At 40.1% G+C, this 18474-nt stretch overlaps 1 protein-coding gene across 16 annotated transcripts in view; it reads right to left on the bottom strand.

The window, feature by feature from the left end:
• DLG1 (discs large MAGUK scaffold protein 1) overlaps positions 1–18197 on the bottom strand; it is a 246509-nt gene extending 228312 nt beyond the window's left edge. For 14 of the 16 annotated variants that reach the window (XM_036448104.2, XM_036448107.2, XM_036448106.2 and 11 more), the window contains exons 1-4: positions 16503–16623; positions 15946–15995; positions 15125–15256; positions 378–544 (exon numbers count right to left, since the gene is read on the bottom strand). In XM_036448104.2, the coding sequence (XP_036303997.1) occupies positions 378–544; positions 15125–15256; positions 15946–15964 (318 nt within the window). In that variant the 5' untranslated portion in view covers positions 15965–15995; positions 16503–16623. Of the gene's footprint in view, positions 1–377; positions 545–15124; positions 15257–15945; positions 15999–16502; positions 16624–17898 lie in introns of those variants that run through there. The other 2 variants (XM_036448105.2, XM_045583861.1) reach the window with 2 other exon arrangements.
• Positions 18198–18474: the final 277 nt, after the last annotated feature.

Below are 18474 nucleotides of genomic sequence, written 5' to 3'. Positions count from 1 at the left end.
AATTTTAATAATGCATTACTTTAGGAAAATAAACAGAATCCTTGGGATAAATGTAGCAAGTAAACTGCCCAGGGCTACAAAACCATATCCAATTTCTAAGAAAATACCAGAGCAAAACCATTTTTTTCAAAGTACATATAGTTTCTATCTAATTATCACACAGATAGAGCCTCACTGAAGTCTATCATGCAAAGTATTTCATACCTCAAACCATTTTAAGACCAGGGCACCAGATATCCTGAGCTTTTCTTTTCAAAGGTATTTTTCATCCAATCCTCTTTATTCCATTATAAATAGTTCCACAAAGTGTTCATTTTAATAAAATGAAAAAACTTAGTATCCCTAAACAGCTTAAGGGAAAAAGATTTTTATCTTACCTCTATACTAGGGCTAAGGCTGCTTGGCAGTGTTTCTGAAGTCACAGTAGTGCTTGGAAGGCTGGAAATTTCCCAAGTATTCACAGGCTGTATTGGTTCAGACTGCTTTGAACGATCTATACATTTTGGATTATCCAGTAAGGTCACTTCATAAAATTCTTGAATATCTACAGGTGAGGAAAGGGAAAAAAAGTATTTATATTTTCTATTAAATTATGCATTGCTAAAATAACATAACCCAAAGGCAAAAATTTTACTCCAGATTAGCATAGTAAATCCAATCTTATAGCATTATATATGGTTCAGTAAATGTTTCAGTAAATATGTTTCACTGTATTATATCACAAGCATATCAGAACCCACAGGGCACAGTGTAAAAGTCATAGGCTTTTTACACTTCAAAGTCAGTACTGAAAAAGTAAATAAAATACCTACTTTTTCACCAACTATCTACATATTTAGGCAAGTTAATTAACCTCTGATAACTTGCCTTTTATCATTATGAATTGTTACAAGGACTGAATAATATATATAAAGTGCACAATGGCACATAATAAGCTCCTAATAGAGAGCAGCTAGTATTATTATAAATTTCGCATATATGACTTATAACTGATATTTTATATCTTTATACCACCAATATCCAAGCTGGGCATGTAAACTTCTTAAATGGTTTTAATGGCTTTTCTAATCAAATGATAACAAAACAAAAAATAAATGAAAATCAACTGGAAGCATTTTTAGATCTCTAGTCTGAATATTTAGAAATAGCTAAGTTAAATAGTTTATATTACTTTAGAAATAATTAGTTAAAGGTATGGCAAAACTCTAATAAAAGAAATCATAAACATACTAATAGCAGCACAGGATAATTTAGAATATCATGTTACTTTGTTATCAGTTGGAATTATATAAGCTTGATACATTAACACATTATTCATGCTGCTCAGAAGCTGTGAGTAACATAACAGTTCTTTATTCACCTACTGGTTTAATTTTGAGTTGATTTCTTTTTATAAAGGAGGGAAATTATTATCAGCAAGGGTGGGTATTATTCGGTATAGAAGAATCATACACAGTAACTATAATTAACATAGATGGAATAACTTTTACTTCTTGTTTCTCAGAATGATGAAAAAATTAGTATTTTCTTTAAAAACATGTGAAGACAGTAGAGACAAAGTAACTACCTTTTCACTTTTAATAACCAGTGGAATTGTACATCTTTCTAAGTATTAATAAAAACTAACGTCTATACAATAAAGAAAATAACCTACTTCAAAGGGTGTCAAAAATATTACTAGAAAAAATTGATGTGAAAGCATTTATAAATCATAAATCACTACATAAAACTATTCACATAACCATCATGAAAATAAAAAACTCAAATTCGGAGCACTGGCTATAAAGTGTTCTTACCAAAATTTCTTAACCTGAACCTAAAGCAAGTTTTTATATTAAAATCAACTTCAAGTTCACAGGAAATAAAGGGGATAGAGGAACAAATTATATGACACCAGAAAAGCAAGCAACAAAACAAATTGATAAGGGGGTGTTCTACAAGAAAACTGGCCTGGTTTCTGTAAAAAAATAGTATTATGATAGAGAAAAAGTGTTTGAAAGCAAGCATTTATCTGTATAAGAGAAATGAAAAAGACATAGCAATCAACTACAATATCTGAGCCTTGACTGGTATATGTGGTGGGAGGAAGAGAGAGGAGCTATAAAATACGTTGTAACAATTTGGAAATTTAAATATGGACTATTTTCCAGAAAATATTAGGGAACTTTTTTTCTATAGAAGATATATGTGTGAGTATGTATTTATGTATAATAGTAGGGCATAAATTTCTCTCTATGTAAGATACATCTTTTATATGTGTAGGAAATATCCTATACTAGAGGCCCAGTGCATTAGTGGGGTCCTTCGTCCTGGCCTGTGGGATCAGGCCAAAACCAGCTCTCCAACATCCCCCAAGGGGTTCTAGATTGTGAGAAGGTACAGGCCAGGCCAAGGGACCCCACACATGCACTAATTTGTGCACAAGGCCTCTAGTTTATTTATAACTATCGAGAGAGAGAAGAGAGAAAGACAGACAGATACAAGTATTTCCTACTAAAAAAAAAAACAACTAAAAAAAAAACCCCCAATACAACACAAAGAAAATCCAGAACTCCTAGTATAGTATTTTGCCTCAAGAACCCTAAATGAGTGTTAAATAATTGATTATTAATCTTAAGTAGCCCACATCACTACATAAAATTATTTCTGTAAATCAAATTTCAAATCTTAAATTTCTATGTGACCTTTTATTCTATAATTAACTAACTAACACCGCTGTATTCACCCTTCAATAATATCTCTAATGAAAAACTGGACCATTGCTGTCCAAAAGAACTTTCTGCAATGATAAAAATGCTCTATAGTTGCCCTAGTTGTGCTAGGTTTTGCTCAGAGGTTAGAGAAGCCAGTTTGATTCTGGTCAGGGACACATACTAGTACTAGTGCCTAGGTTGTAGGCTTTATCCCCATCCCTATTCCAGGCTTTTGCAGGAGGCAACCAAATGATGTGTTTCTTTCTCATTGATGTTTCTCTCTCTGCCTCTCCCCCTTCCTTCCACTATCTCTAAATATGGTGGCCACTACCTACATATGACTATTGAACACTTAAAATGTGACTAGTGTAACTGAGGAACTGAATTTATCATTTCATCTAGGTTTAATTAATTTAAGTAGGCATATTTGGCTAATGGCTACCATATGGACAACTGAGATCTAGACTAATTTAACTCAGAGTAACATTTTACTACCTGGTATGGTTAAGGAACAGAGTGCTCCCTACATAAATTTTTCAGAAGTTCATTTGCATCTAGCTACTAGCAAGTGAAATGCCTTAAATCTATTAGGTCTAGTAATAATTAATGTCGTTTTCTAATACTTTTTAAAATCGAATTTATTTAAACAATACAACAAAATTTAATCAACAATATAGTTGCCGTTGTTTTCTACTACTTGTGCCCAATGCTCAGGAAGCATTTTAATCCCTCTGTTGTAAAATTCTTGTGATTTTGATGCAAAAAATTCGGTCAATGCATTTTTTAGGCATTCTTCATTATTAAATTTTTTTCCAAGAAGAAAGGTTTGCAAAGAACGAAACAAATGGTAATCGGAAGGGGCAATATCAGGAGAATATGCAGGTTGAGGGAGAACTTCCCATTCCAACTGGCGCAGTTTTTCAGCAGTGATTCTTGCAGTATGCGGTCGTGCGTTATCGTGGTGAAGAATGACGCCCTTCCGATTAATCAGCGCGGGTTCTTTTTCTCTTAAAGCTTGGGCTAACCTTTCCAATTGGGCACTATACACTGCACTTGTAATGGTTTGGTTAGATGGTAAAAGTTCATAATGAAGAATTCCTTTAAAATTCCACCAAACACACAACATCACTTTTTTCGCATGCAAGTCAGGTTTTGGCGTGGGCTGCGGAGCCTCATTTTTGTCCAACCATTGAGGCCGCCTTTTCAAATTAACATACAGCACCCATTCTTCATCTCCGGTAACAATTTGTTCTAAAAACGGCAAACGGTTTTGACGAGAGAGGAGCGAACTGCAAATTGTGACTCTTTGATTACGGTTGTTGTGGGTCAACTCATGAGGAACCCATTTTCCAAACTTTTGGATTTTGCCAAGTGCACGCAATTGATTGGAAAATGTTTTTTGTGAACAATTTAAAGTTGTCGCAAGCTCTTGTTGGGTAATTTGAGGATTTTGCACCAAAAGAGCTTGAAGAGCTTCTTGATCAAAATTGGACACACGGCCTCGACCACTCTTGTCATCTAACGAAAAATTTCCCTCACGAAATTTCTCAAACCAACGCTGGCATTTTCTGGCGCTAACTGCATCTTGACCAAGAGCACTACAGATGTTTTTTGCAGCCTCACTTGCTTTTCTTCCTAATTGGAACTCGTAAAGCATGCAGTGCCGAATATGCTCTTCATCTGCCATCTTCTTAGCCCTAGTTTTGCAACAAAAACCAAATCAAACACAAACTTTTTCAAGCAAAACTTGTTAATTGCACTTCACACATTCTGTAGATACCACGTGTTTGAAGGTTATGTCAATACAAGTCAACGCCAAGCAAGATTTTAAACGAATGTTTAAAAACGACATTAATTATTACTAGACCCGATAGGTCTTATATTCATCTACCAAACAGACCTTTCTAGTTTGCTATATCTGAGCTCCCAAGGACTAGAGCAACAGTTGCCAACTGGTGGTCCACGGAGGTCCGAAAGGTTGGCAACTGCTGGTTTAAGGAAACCTTTGGAGCAGTGATCGCCAACTGGTAGTCTGCTAGGTCCAAAAGGTTGGTGACAGCTGGACTAGAGAACCAAATATTCATATTATTTAAACAATATCAGGCTTAAGACAAAATAAGCTGAGTAAAACCCATTAGGATAGCTAGTATCCTCAACAAAACAGAAAATAGTCTTGATGAAGATGTATGAGTATAATATTACGCAGCTACTGTAGAAAAACAGTATAGTGATCCTTCAAAACATTTACCATAGAATGACCATTTGACCCAGCAATTCAACTTCCAGGTATATAATAACCACAAGAATTGAAAGTAGTGACACAAAATACAGTTCTACTTCAGAAATATTGCAAGATTGGTTCCCAACCACCACATAAGACAGTGAATATTGCAATGAAACCCATCACACAAATATTTGTTTCCCAGTACATATAAAGTTACGCTTATACTACACATAGACAAGCACATGAAAAAGTGCTGCACATGTCATCAGGGAAATCACGTTAAAACAATGAGATACCCCTCTGCGTCTACCCTGTTTCCCCGAAAATAAGACAGTGTCTTATATTAATTTTTTCTCCCAAAGTTGCGCTAGGTCTTATTTTCAGGGGATGGCTTATCTTTCCATGCACTAGGTCTTATTTTTGAGGATGTCTTATTTTCGGGGAAACATGGTATTGGCATGGCCAAATTACAGAACACTGACAACACCAAATGCTGGCAAGGACATGGAGCAACAGGAACTCTAATTCATTGCCACCCAATTTAGAACAGTTACAATTTGTTACAAAGCTAAGCATACTCTTACGGTACAGCCCAGCAAATGCACTCCTGGATATTTATCCAAATAAGTTGAAAACTTAAATGTCCACACAAAAATCTATACACATGTGTTGGTAGCAGCTTTATCATAACTTCCAAAACTTGGAAGAAACCTAGATATACTTCAATAGATGAAAAGATAAACTGGTACATCCAGACAATCAATATTTTTCAGTATAAAAAAGAGAGAGAGAACTATCAAACCATAAAAGGATGTGGAAGAACTTTAAATGTGTATTACTAAATGAAAGAAGCCAATCTGAAAAGGCTACATGTTGTGTGGTTCCAACTACAATATATGCCATCCTAAAAAAGGCAGAACTATGGAGATAACAAAAGAAGATCAGTGATTATCAAGGGTTAGAGGTAGGAAAGGGATGAACAGGCAGAGTACAGAGGATTTTTAAGGCAGTGAAACTATTCTGTATACTATAATGATGGATATATGTCATTATACATTTATCCAAACCTATAAAATGTACAAAGAGTGAACACTAAAGTACACTATGGACTTTGGTTAATAATGATGTTGTCCATATAGGTTCGTCAACTGTCACAAATGTACCATTCCGGTGGGGGATGTTGATAATAGGGAAGGCTATGTTATGTGTTGGGGCAGGGAATATATGGGGAATCTCTGGACCTTTCTCTCAATTTGCTATGAACCCAAAACTTTTCTTAAAAATAAAGTCTGTAAAAAAAAAAAAAAGAAAGAAAAAAAAAAAAAGATATCAACTACCAAGCCATGAAAAGACAGAGAAACCTTAAATACATGTTAGTAAGTGAAAGAAGCCAATCTGAAAGACAAAACTATGGAGATAATAAAAAAATCATTGGTTGCCATGGGTTCTGGGGGGGGAAGAAATGAACAGGTGGAACACAAGAGATTTTTAGTGCAGTAAAACTGCTTTGTATGATACTAAAATGGTGGATACATATGCTAAAGCAACAAATGTGAATGTCAATTTTATCACACAAAAAGTGAACTCCAATGTAAATTATGAACTTTAGTCAATAACAATATATCAATATTGGCTTATCAACTGTAACAAATATACCACAGTAGTGCAAGATGTTAATAATAGGGGAAGGGGGAGGGGTTGATAATGATATGGGAACTCTATATTTTCCAATCAAATTTTCTGTAAACCTAAAACTGCTGAAAAAAACTAAAGTCTAATAATTTAAGAAAACGTACAAGGGAACATAATAAATAACAAATTCTGCTTTAAAAACCAATCTCATACTTTATTTCAAAATACTTTCCAATCTATCCCTGGCCAGTGTGGCTTAGTTAGTTGGAGCATCATCCTGTGCAACTAAAGGTTGTGGGTTCAATTCCCAAGGTGCCCTGACATACCTAAGTTATGGATTTGACCCGGTCGGGGCATGTACAGAAGGCAACCGAACGATGGTTTGTTTTTTCTCTCACTCTCAAAACAATTTACACAATCAGGTGAGAATTTAAAAAATAATAACTTCTAATCTATTAAAGATTTAAATGTTAAAAACAGAAGCCATGAAAAATTTAAATATAATAATAATCTTGGGGATAGGAAAGCCTTTCTAATCATGGTACTAAGAGCAAAAAACACGCGCACGCGCACATACACAAACAACTGGTAAATCTAACCATATATTGTATAAACATACCTGTGTTTTTTAAATAAAAGTTTAAGAACAAATGCACTTACATGGCAGGTAAAGTTAATATCTCTAACAGATTTTATACCGCTAAGAAAAAAAGTGGAGAAAAGGTGATGAGAGGGACAAATGATATGAACAAACAATTCACAAAATAAATTAAAAGCAACAATGTAGGAAAATTCTGACATAACTGGTCATTTCTTTAATCAGAGACACACACAATAAAACATCAAAAAGACTAAATATATATAATATTTTACATATCAGAGTAAAAAATATTAAAAAGATGAATAATACTCCATATTGTTTAGGATATAATTAGTCGTTTTTCTACATAGTGCCTAAAAATTTGAATCTATAAAACATTTCTAAGGGTAATTTAATGAATTACATCAAAAGCCTTTTAAAATTCATATCCCCTCATACCTAGCAATTCATTTCTAGGAAAGATATCCAAAGGATATAATAAAGGATGCAGAAGAAAGAGGCATATACAAATGCAATATAATCTATAATTCCAAAAAATTATATGCCTAAATGCTCCTAGGACATCATTAATAAAACTACAGTAAATCTATACAATGTAAACAGTCATTTAAAATTGCACAAATCTACTGAAATGGAAAGATATCAAATAATAAATTTTGTGGTATAAAAATAGTTAATATGGCCCTAGCTGGTTTTGCTCAGTGGATAGAGTGTTGGCCTGTGGACTCAAAAGCCCTCAGTTTGATTCCAGTCAAGGGCACATGCCCAGGTTGGGGGCTCAAGCCCCAGTAGGGGGTGTGCAAGAGGCAGCCAATCAATGATTCTCTCTCATCATTGATGTTTCTCTCTCTCTCTCCCTCTCCCTTCCTCTCTAATATCAGTAAAAATATATTTTTTAAAAGTTAATATGGATAATATGGAAAAGTCACACTGTATGCTCTTGGGCAAATTCACCTACAGCACCTCCTTCTACCAAAAAAAAGCTAACATTCTACCTGTCAGACCACCCCCCAGTAAGTGAATGTCACAAATAAAAAATTAGAAGGGTGAAGGCTGTTGCCTCATATAGTGTCCATTTTCATGCACCTCTCATAATGTGAGCACCTCTCTGTATCTTACTGTGCTGAGAATGATTCTAGATTTTTGAGCTTTTAGTACAAGAGACCACTTAATCACAAGCCAATTACTTCACATATTGCTCAACTGAAGAAAAAAATTATTTCTTTCCAACTAGAGGAAAAAACAATTGTATTGTATTATAGTTAATGAGAGGCAGTGTTAAATTCCGGAAAATTTTTCAAGGATAATTTTAATCTGATGGGATTTTTCACTTTACACAATGATTTTAAGTATCAATTCCCATGAAAGAAACAATTCTATTTGTGCAGGTAGTTTGCAAAATGAAAACCCCACACACCAAGTGCATATGTATACACAAAGAATAACATTTTAAAAAGATATTAACCCTACGGAACAAGGAGGAGAGAAGGCTGAATGAACATGGAAACATAACCCTGTCATTTAGCAAGGAAAAAAATTGTATCAGTTAATTGACTAAAAGCAAATACAATGTTTTTATTAATTAAGAGAGACAACTCTCAAATCTACTCAAGCAGATTCACTGTTTTCTTTTAAGCCAATGTACATTTAAATAGCCTTTTTGATCACCAAAGAAAAGAATATCATATAAAACAGAATTGTTTTACAATTTGTGCATCACACACTAGAAACAGGAAAAATATCAAGCCAGTATCCAACAATAAATTACTTTACTTTAAATACAACAAAGAGTCATAGGGTATTCACATACATATTCTTTAAAATAAGGCGTTTATCAAAAGGAACTAGAGCTTTTCAGAAATGGCTGATTCCAAGACTGGGGCAGGATATGTACAAGTGAACCTAGAATATCATGTTATGCCATAAGAAAGAAAATGCTTTTAAAAATGTCATAAGGACAAAAGAACAAGTTTGTGAGGGCTCCCACCAGATAAATCTGAAACAATCTGAGCACCAAAAATATTAAGGATAGTAATAAATTATCAATTATTAAAATAGATACATCAACAGATGGACAGATAGATGGGAGAGAAGGGCTCTTAATTATAGTTAGAAGCCAAGTGTTAATTGGAAAATGCGGAGGAGTACTACTTTTATAAAACTGTTATTTTGAACACAGTAAAAACTGGTTCAGGCAAGCATCATATCAATGAATGCTAAATTGCAGGTGACAATTTTGCTGCAATCTATACTAATAAAACGGTAATATGCTAATTAGACCAGATAGACCGGATGTCTTCTGGACGCCCTTACAAAGCCACAGTGGCTGCGAGGGCAGAGGAGGGCCTGCAGCCAGCAGTGGCAGCACCTCCCACAGAGGGAGGCCAGACTATTGCTTAGGCCTAAGCCATCATCCTGAAGGCTCCCAGACTGTGAGAGAGGACAGGCTGGGCTGAGGAACCCCCATTCCCCCCAGAGCATGAATTTTTGTGCACCGGGACTCTAGTCCTACTTTATAAGAGTAATATGCAAATTAACCATCACTTCACTCAAAACCATGCCCACCAGCCATGCCCACCAGCCAATCGGAGTATGTAAATTAACCCCCAACCAAGATGGCTGCAGCCACAGAGAGCATTTGAGAAAGGCTTGGATGTGTCGTGTCCGCCGCGCCCCCCCCCCCCCCTCCCGCTGCCGCAAAAGAGGAAGCCAAGCTTTCCACACACCCTGGCCGGCCCAGGCCTCCACTCAAGCATACAAAGTTTCAATTATAGAAGGCACATAAGTCCCAATAGAAATGGCTGCCAGCCAAGGAGCTTGCAGGTTTGGCTCCGCTCCAGGCTACAAAGTTTCAATTGTAGAAGATACATAAACCCCAGATACCAGGGCCTCTGCTTGGGTTGCTGGGGTGTGTGGCTGGCCTGCAAACTACCACAGGCCCCTCACGCAGGCCACCCCACACCCCAAGGAAACCCCCACCCTGATCTGGGACACCCTTCAGGGTAAACGAGCCAGTCCCCACTCGTGCACCAGGCCTCTATCCTATCTAATAAAAGAGTAATATGCAGACTGACCATCACTCCAACACACAAGATAGCTGTCCCCATGTGGTAAAAAATCCTGCCCCATGTGGATTTAAACTGCTAAATGGACAGTCAGACATCCCTCTCAAAATTCAGGACTGCTGGCTCTCAACTGCTCACCTGCCTGCCTTCCTGACTACCCCTAACCACTTCTGCTGCCAGCCTGATCACCCCCTAACCACTCCCATGCCAGCCTGATTGATGTCTAACTGCTCCCCTGCCAGCCTGTTTGCCCCCAACTTCCCTCCTCTGCTGGCCTGGCCAGCCCTAACTGCCCTCCCCTACAGAGTAATATGCTGATTGACCATCACTCCAACACACAAGATAGCTGCCCCATGTGGTCCTGCCATCCACTGACCAAAGAATGTCATAGTTCCTACCCCTGCCTTCTCTGTCCTGACTCAGCCACCAGAATACATCTTGCTGGACTGCATTTTGCTAACTCTGCATGAGCCTCTGACATGCATAGTTGAGGTTGAGGAATCTGTGCCTAGTGGATGGACACAAGATGGCCACCACAAGATGGCCAGCAGGGGAGGGCAGTTGGGAGGCACCAGGCCTGCAAGGGAGAGCAGTTGAGGGACCAGGTTTGCAAGGAAGGGTAGTAGACGCGATCAACCCTGTAGGAGAGGGCAGTTTGGGGTGGCCAGGCCAGCAGAGGAGGGAAGTTGGGGGCAAACAGGCTGGCAGGGGAGCAGTTAGACATCAATCAGGCTGGCATGGGAGTGGTTAGGGGGTGATCAGACTGGCAGCAGAAGTGGTTAGGGACAATCAGGAAGGCAGGCAGGTGAGCAGTTGGAAGCCAGCAGTCCTGAATTGTGAGAGGGATGTCCGACTGCCCATTTAGCAGTTTAACATCCCTCAAGGTGTCCCAGATTGGAGAGGGTACAGGCTGGGCTGAGGGACACCCTCCCCACCCCATGCACTAATTTCATGCACTGGGCCTCTAGTCTATATATATAAAAGCCTAAGTGACCGGATGACCGGATGACCAGCCAGTAGCTATAATGCAGACTGCCCACTAGGGGACAGACGCTCAATGCAGGAGCTGCCCCCTGGTGGTCAGTGCACTCTCACAGTGGGAGCGCAGAAACGCCTCTCAGCTGATGGGCTGCTGATGGCTGGCAAGCACAGCTTTGGCAGCACTAGCCTCTCCCGTGGACGCTCCCCCTGCAGGTGCAAGCAGGGCTGGGATGAACGGGAGTAGTGAGGTGCCCTGCCCAAGCTCAGGCTCCTCCCCAGCTGCCTGCTGCTTCGTGCACTACTTCATGCTGTGTGGGATAGATGTGGACAGCGAGCTAGAGCCCATAAGCTGGTCAGAAAGGCCGGGTTGCATGGGCGTGGAGGTCCACTGATCCTTTCAGGCCAGGCTGAGGGACCCCACCAGTGGATGAATCTGTGCACTGGGCCTCTAATTTACTTATAAGATGCAGGGGGGGGGGGGTAATTGTAGAGTAATGAGATATCACCTTAATTGGGTGATCAAAAGTAACATCATCAATGAAGGGCAGAAGATGTATACCTCTGGATGTACAGAACCCTATGGAATACATAACCTAAATCTAATCAGGAGCAAGCATAAGAAAAACCCAAAATGAGAAACAATATATAAAAAAATAAGAGTAATGGAGAACTGTGTTCTTCAAAAATGTCAATGTCATAAAAGATAACGGAAGATTATGGAAATGTACCCAGATTAAAAGACACTAAAAAGACATGACAACTAAATTAAATACTTCATCCTAGACTGTATAGAGAACTGAAAAAATAATTAGAAAAGGAAAAATTCAGTAGAGAAATTTGACCCTATATAAATGAAATAGCTTAAACTACAAAAATATTTATAGATGCTTTATATTGTAGATGTGATTAAAAGGTTCTAAAGAGAATTCAACCAGATTCAACATAATCAAAGCACTGATTCAGATCGGTAGTAATGAAACTATTAACAATTTAATTCAATCAAAACCACCAACTAAATATTTTATAAAATTTTCCTCCAATTCCATAAACTTTTAGCTAATCTATTAGTTGATCCACATCCATATATGTTTTTCTGTCTCAAACCTAACCTGCAAAGTTATATACACACAGCAACAGATTAAAATTTAACATTACTAGAATCAATAACAAGTCAAAAAATCTAAGAAAATTCTGACATTTTACCATTAAACTTGGAAGTTCACCCTTTGCTTACTAAGTTAACTACGCTTTTCAAAATACATAAATTCCATCTTCATGAACATTCATTCACCTTCAAAATAATAAATAAATAAATAAATAAATAAATAAATAAAATACCACTGACCCTACAGATCAATATCTATGTTAAGCATGATTGTTGTTAGTGGTCTTTATTACATTAAAATATTCAGCCTGCTGAAACCGATTTGGCTCAGTGGACAGAGCGTCGGCCTGTGGACTGAAAGGACCCAGGTTCGATTCCGGTCAAGAGCATGTACCTTGGTTTCGAGTACATCCCCAGTAGGGGGTGTGCAGGAGGCAGCTGATTGATGTTTCTCTCTCATTGATATTTCTAACTCTCTGTAAGCCTTTGGCTCCACAATTTAGCATCGTTGGGCAAAATAAGTCATTTCTCAGTGCCTCAGTTTTCTAATCTATAAAATGGTATATATAATAATCTTAAGGTGAATATACACACCTCATAAGATTATGATAACTAAACAGATGCTCAATAAATGTTAGCCATTATTTTTTACACACACTTAAAAGTGTCATATTCTGATATCCATTAAGATGGCTTCTATGGAAAACAGTATGATAGTTCCTCAAAAATTAAAATATAACTACCATATGATCCTGCAATGTTGATTTACAGGTGTAAAGTACATTACCACACTATTTCAAAAACAATGGTGTAGGTGCAGAGGAAAATGAAAATGAAATTGACCTAAATATTTTCAAATACTGAAATAAGTAATAAAGGCTAATAAATTAATCTAAAATCAGCAAATAGAAAAGAATGCACATGTTTGTTAACAATTCAATTACAGAATGAAAACCTCTACGAAGTCAACCTGTTTCAAAATTCCTAAAATCTATTACTTTCCTTAAACCAAAATCTGATACCACACCCCCACCCAAAAAAAATTTTAAATATAAGTAAATCTAAATATCAAAGTAAATTCACAACCAATGAAATTATGCAGGACAAAGATTCACAAATATAACCTTAATAATTAGAAAACTGATTCTATCAGAATTCAATTATGAATAAGAATAGATAAAAACATTCAAAATAGGCAATGCAGAATATGTAAAAAAAAAATAAAAAAAAATTCTCCGAACAGCAAATCTACCTCCAATCTACAGAGAAATCTAAGCATAAACTGGTTACTTCACTAAGTAACTAATTTTCTTAAGTTGCAGACTTCACACAGAAGAACTGCATCTGTCTATGTCTACAACTATATGTAAATGAGGACTTAATACTCATCCTATTTTTTTAAACAGTTACCCCACAAAATAAAACATTCCTATGTTTAATATTGGTTTAGAAATCCAAATAACAAAAAATTATTTCCCTTTCTTTTTTCTTGTTTTTACAGAAGAATCCAATTTAATCGTCCATTTGGACCTTAAACATCAGTTTAGAAATTCAAATATAAAATATGTTCATCAGTTTATAGTTCATCAGTTTAAAAAAAAAGCAAAATATTGATAATTTTTTTAAGGTAAGTGATAGATATATAACAGTTCATTATACTGTAATCTCTAGTTTTGTAAATTTTTTTAAAGTTTATAATAATGTTAAATTTTTAAAACTTATTCAGGTGTATTGAATGGTTTTTAAAATCTTTAATTCTAAAACAAATTTTGTAGAAAATACCAATTTACCAGCAAGTTATTTCTGAGTACACTAACTTGTAGGTGGACCTCAAATCACATCAAAAGTTACTCTATCAACAGATAGATGAGATGTAAAGCTATATCTACTTGGAGGTTACTGAGGAAATAACTATAATGCAATCAAGTATAGGTCTTATTTTAATATGTTATATAGTCAGTGACTAATAAAAAAAATTTTATTCTTAGAATTGGAAAAGACAAATTTTTAGTTCACTGGTTTGTACACTTTTTCAGGTAACCAGAGGAGAGGGCCAGAGACTGATCACCTTGTTTTATACATTGGTGATTGTTTACAAAATAAAGGATTTTGTTTTAAAAAAGGATCTAGCTACTTTTTTAAAAAGTCTTAAAACCACTATTCCATTGCATACACATCCTAGAAAATATATTATCAAGAAAAGGTTATATAATTTACGTAGTATTATTCAATTAATGGCAGTGTCAGGAATAGAATGCAGGACTCTTATTTATTCAGTTCTCATTTAAACTATGCATCACTTCAAATTTAAGTTACAATTAAGAATACAATTTGGTTTCAATTTTCTTGCCTATAAAACAAGATTGGACAAGATCATCTCTAAGACCATTTTCAGATCTAAAATTCTGAATGCCAAGTTTAAACAGAGGTCTGTGTTAGGTAAATGAATGCTCTGTTAACTCTTCAAACATTTTCAAGGACTCCAAGAGAAATACAAATCAAATACGGAAAGCTAACAGTTACTCAGTCGTTAACTTTAAAGTAGTGAAACATTTTTCTAACTACACTTTCTTTTAACAGTTAATACTAGAACAGAAAACATTGTTTTCAAAGATTACTAAAATAATCATAGTGAAAGGCTGTCTTAGATATTTTTAGAAATATTGGCCTATCGACATACATAACTCACTGGATGTTCAAGTTACTGAATGCCTCAAAGAGAATTAAGTATTAATACATCACTCTCTTAAGTTTAAAATAAATTAAATCATAGGAACATTAAGCCTAGCTGACACATAATGGTCACAAAGTTTTGACTCCCACCTATTAAAGCCTGAAAGAGGTTGCTCTGAAATATGTTAATAACTCGTTCTATGGAACTTCTGAGCTGTCTGTCTTCAGTTTGGCTTAGTTTCGAACGATATTCTTCCAGCAGTTGCAATGCTCTCTGGGTATCTGAAGAAAAAAATATAGTCTGATTAAAATTATTTTACAAGTAACTGTGCAGCAAATGATTCTGCAAGGCATCTATACAGTTCCCAAATCCTCCTGGTCAACTGATGCTGCTATGTTCATGCACACCTCTATTCCTTAGAATGATTTTTAAAAATTGAAATATATATCACAGTAGAAAAAGAGCAAGGCACACAGTTTTAATAAATGTGTACTGGTAGTCTACCACCATAAAAGATCACTTTAATCAAAGTATTGGTAACAGTTTCAGCTGATCCGATATGCAAAAGCAGGAAATCTATAATTTGTCATTATAACCCAAATATTAACTGTTTCAAAATTATAGTTTAAAAAACTATATGAGTATCCCACATTGCTCAAAACAGTGTTTAGCAAGAATTATATCGTGAAATAGTAAAACATCCATTCAGAGTTTTTAAGACGACGTTCAGAGGTAAAACATCGCCTCTCTGTAAGTTTCTAGAGCGACACCAAGAAAAAGTTTGATGAACATATGGATGTGTGTCCCACCTTCTGAATGACGTGAGGCTTACAGATTCACTAAGCAGCCAGGATGGGACTGGGCCGTCTCATTCGAGTTCAACATGAATAAAACCCAGCCATCAGAAAACAAACATACAGACAAGCAAGTGCCACCCACGAGAACAGTTCCACCACACATGCTCTCTCACCTTGTTTCCGGACCGGCATTTTTCCCCAGGATCAGGAAGAGGGCACACACCTTTAAAACATAAATCAGAGAAGAAACACAACTCAAGACAGAGAAGAGAGACTTGTGGGTGAAACTAGCATTCTTTCCTCCTCCCCCCACCCCCAAATTGCCCATCGGAAAAACTCCCAGCCAGCCCCACCTGGGAGAACCCACCTGGGCAAAGTTTTCCCCAAGTGAATGGCAGCGCCTCCAAACCCAGCGGTGCCAGTCACTCAAGAAGAAAGCTTTCACCAGGGGGGTGACACCTCTGCAAGCGGAGTGGGGCCCGAAGTCGGCTTCCAGATGCTCCTCCTCGAAAGCAGCCCCCTCTCCAAACAGCACCCAATGCCCAGACGCGAGGCCACCCCTCCCCCGGCGGCACCGGCTTGCAGACTCCCCGCCGGCGCCTGGGATGGGGACCGGGCGCCCCAAACCCCGGCCTCCCGCCCCCCAGCCAGCGGCGGCTGTAAACCGCTCCGAGAACGGGACGGCGGGGCTCCTCGCCGCGCCGCGCCCGGGCCCCCTCCCCTCGCTTGCCTGTCTCCCTCCGGGCGCGCTTCCTCCGGGCGCCTCCAGCGGGGGCCGGACTGGGCAGCGGCCGCTCTCCGCGCCCCGCATGCACCCCCTCCGCCGCGGGCCGCTCTCCGCCGCGGGCCCCACACCTGCGGCGCCGCCACAAAGTTCCTTCCGGAGAGCGGCGTGCGCTCCGACCTCCTCGGGGCAGCTTCCCCGCCCGGCCCCGCTCCACGTCCCCCCGCCCCGCCCGCCCGGGGCCGGAGGAGCTCAGCTGAGGGGGGTGAGGGAACCGGGGGGAGGGAGGGAGGAGCTCCCCGCGGCGGCCGCACCCCCGCGGCCTCTTCCTCGCCCTCGGCCGCCGCCTCCTCCTCGCTCGCCCGGGCCCGCTCCCTGGCTCGCCCGCTCGCCCCTCCTCGCCGTCCCACCCCCGGAACCTCGCCTCCTTCCGCGCCCCCAACCTCTCTCCCCCCCAAACTTTCCGCCAAGATGGCGGCCCCGAGGCTGGACGGCCGCGCCCCCACGTGACCGCCTCCCCGGCGCCCGCAGCCAATGGGAAGTGAGGAGGCGGCTCGCGCGGCGCCCCGGGCTCTCCGCGCTGCCGGCGGGTGGGGAGGGGGAGGAGGGCTGGGCGGGGGCCGGGGAGGGAGAGGCGGACCCCCGGCGGCATCCCGGTGACCCTCCTCGCTCCCAGGGGCGGCCCGCGGAGGGGCTCCGAGGACAAAGGAGTTGGCACGCGGGCTCTACAGGTGGCCCGGGAGGGCTCGCCCTAGAACCCACCGGGGGTTGTCCCGCGGTTCGGAGCGGGGCGCACCCCGGGCTCGGAAGGGTCGGGGTGTCTGAAGACAGAGGTGGCTTCACCAGCACCGGATCCGAGGCACTTTCCGGGGGACACGCTATAACCTCCCTAAACACCTAAACACGTGCTGCTTTCAACTCCGTTCAGGAGAAAGTGCCTGTCGCCCCCGGGGTGGGTGTCCCACCAGGAGGAGCGACCCGGCGGAGCAGTCGCCAGCACCGGCCTCGGCAGGGGGCGGGAGAAGGCGGAGCCTGGGAAGAGGGAGCGGGGGAGAGGTGCTTGGGCTGGGGTACCATCCCTGCACTGTCTTCCACATCGTGTGGATTTTTTTTTTTAAGTTACTCTTTGCCCATTAGTAAAAATTTTCCGGGGGAGGGGAGGAGGTTGTTAATGAAAGAAAGGCAGATAAAATGGGGAGATTGGTTACTTTGATACATTGGTTACTTTGTTACTAGTGGATTTTAAAAATCTCCGAGATTAATTCCAAGCAGGAATGCATGTAAGCGTGGGAAGGGAAGTTCCGTCTTTTACTTTCCCATTCATTCCTCCTGGCCTGCGTCCCCCGCCCAGGCTTCGGTCTCAGGTATTGCCCAAGCTCGAGCGGCCCCTTTAAGAACTCACCTGTCGCCACCTCCTCAGGAGCCCAGCTGCTTGAAGTTTCGACTGCGCCTGGGAGCGGACTGCCGGTGGGGCTGGACCCCGCGCAGGGGCCGAGATACCCAATTGGTAGGAAACAGTCTCACGGGAAGCTCTCCAGGTCACTTCCCAGGTCTTCGAGCCTCTTCTGGATAACAGGGACGTCCGTGCTCCGAGGTCCAAAGAGAAGAATTTGCCCAAGGTCACCCAGGATTGGTAACCCAACTGGAAACGCGGAGATCGTGCTTTCAAACCCGGAAGACTTTTCCCAGTCAGTAAACTTGACAGCCTTCCACCGAGGCCATATCCTTAGGATGAAAAGGGAAGTCCAGGAAACCTTGTACTGAACCCATAGGAGGCTACTGGCCACTGTTTTCACTTTTGGATTGCACCTTGGAACCCAAACTTGTGAGGACTCCCACTGGACCCACTTCCTCAGTTGAAGGTAAAAAAAACAAAACTGAGGAGTAGAGAGAGGGAGCAAACTTGTCCAAGGACATATGTGCTAATCGGTGACAGCAGCCCAGAAACAGGTCTCCTGATTCTATTCCAGGGCTCTTT

This window comes from Pipistrellus kuhlii, unplaced genomic scaffold (genome assembly GCF_014108245.1).
Source record: "Pipistrellus kuhlii isolate mPipKuh1 unplaced genomic scaffold, mPipKuh1.p scaffold_m20_p_2, whole genome shotgun sequence".
Taxonomy (NCBI): domain Eukaryota; kingdom Metazoa; phylum Chordata; class Mammalia; order Chiroptera; family Vespertilionidae; genus Pipistrellus; species Pipistrellus kuhlii.
Note: the sequence above shows the minus strand (reverse complement) of the source record. Positions and strands in the feature narration are given on the sequence as shown.